This window comes from Eurypyga helias, unplaced genomic scaffold, assembly GCF_000690775.1.
Source record: "Eurypyga helias isolate BGI_N326 unplaced genomic scaffold, ASM69077v1 scaffold27297, whole genome shotgun sequence".
NCBI lineage: Eukaryota > Metazoa > Chordata > Aves > Eurypygiformes > Eurypygidae > Eurypyga > Eurypyga helias.
In genome coordinates this window covers 16,694-17,276 of record NW_010260199.1, presented here as the reverse complement: position 1 = coordinate 17,276, position 583 = coordinate 16,694, and the positions used below count along the sequence as shown (strand labels likewise).

Here is a 583-nt window from a genome sequence, read left to right as displayed (position 1 = left end):
GCCCCTACCGTGCCCGGAGGAGGAGACGGAAGCGGGTGCTGGCATTTTCCATGCACTCCCCAGGCTCCGTCTCCACACGGAGGTCAAACATCCCCGTGCTTGGAGGGGGTGGCACGTTATAGCGCAGGGTCACCTGGGGCAATGCGGGAGGCTTAGAGCCACTGAGCGGGCCCTGCACAGGGACGGGGAGCCCGGGCCGTACCCACCTGCACCAGGGCACAGCCCTGCCCGCGCGCCTGCACCCCGTATGTCCCCGGCAGCTCGTGCAGAGCCGCCCGCTGCAGCACCAGCCGGTTGCTGTTGCGCAGCGCAAAGTCTTGCACGGCGCCTGTCGGGGATGTCACCGTCACCGTGAAGTCCCCGTTGCTGCCGTATGTCAGGCCGGCATACTTGGCCAGGGCTTGCAGGGCCACCACAGTGTCCTGGGCATGGAGAAGGCACCGAGCCAGGTCACCCCTGGTTGCAGATACAGGGGTGCAGTGGCCCCATGGACCCTTGTGCCGGTACCTGTGTGGAGGCGAAGCCAGGGGTTTTGTTTTGCTGCTTGCTGAGCCAGCGGACAATTTGGGAGGCGGTACTCAGG

General features: G+C 66.2%; 1 protein-coding gene across 1 annotated transcript in view; it reads right to left on the bottom strand.

Moving 5' to 3' along the window:
• LOC104512110 (alpha-2-macroglobulin-like protein 1) overlaps nt 1–583 on the bottom strand; it is a gene marked incomplete at both ends in the record, with an annotated part of 17,683 nt that overhangs the window by 574 nt on the left and 16,526 nt on the right. Inside the window, 3 exons of the mRNA XM_010154960.1 lie at nt 9–133; nt 207–422; nt 508–577. Of these exons, the coding sequence (XP_010153262.1) occupies nt 9–133; nt 207–422; nt 508–577 (411 nt within the window). The remainder of the gene's footprint in view (nt 1–8; nt 134–206; nt 423–507; nt 578–583) is intronic.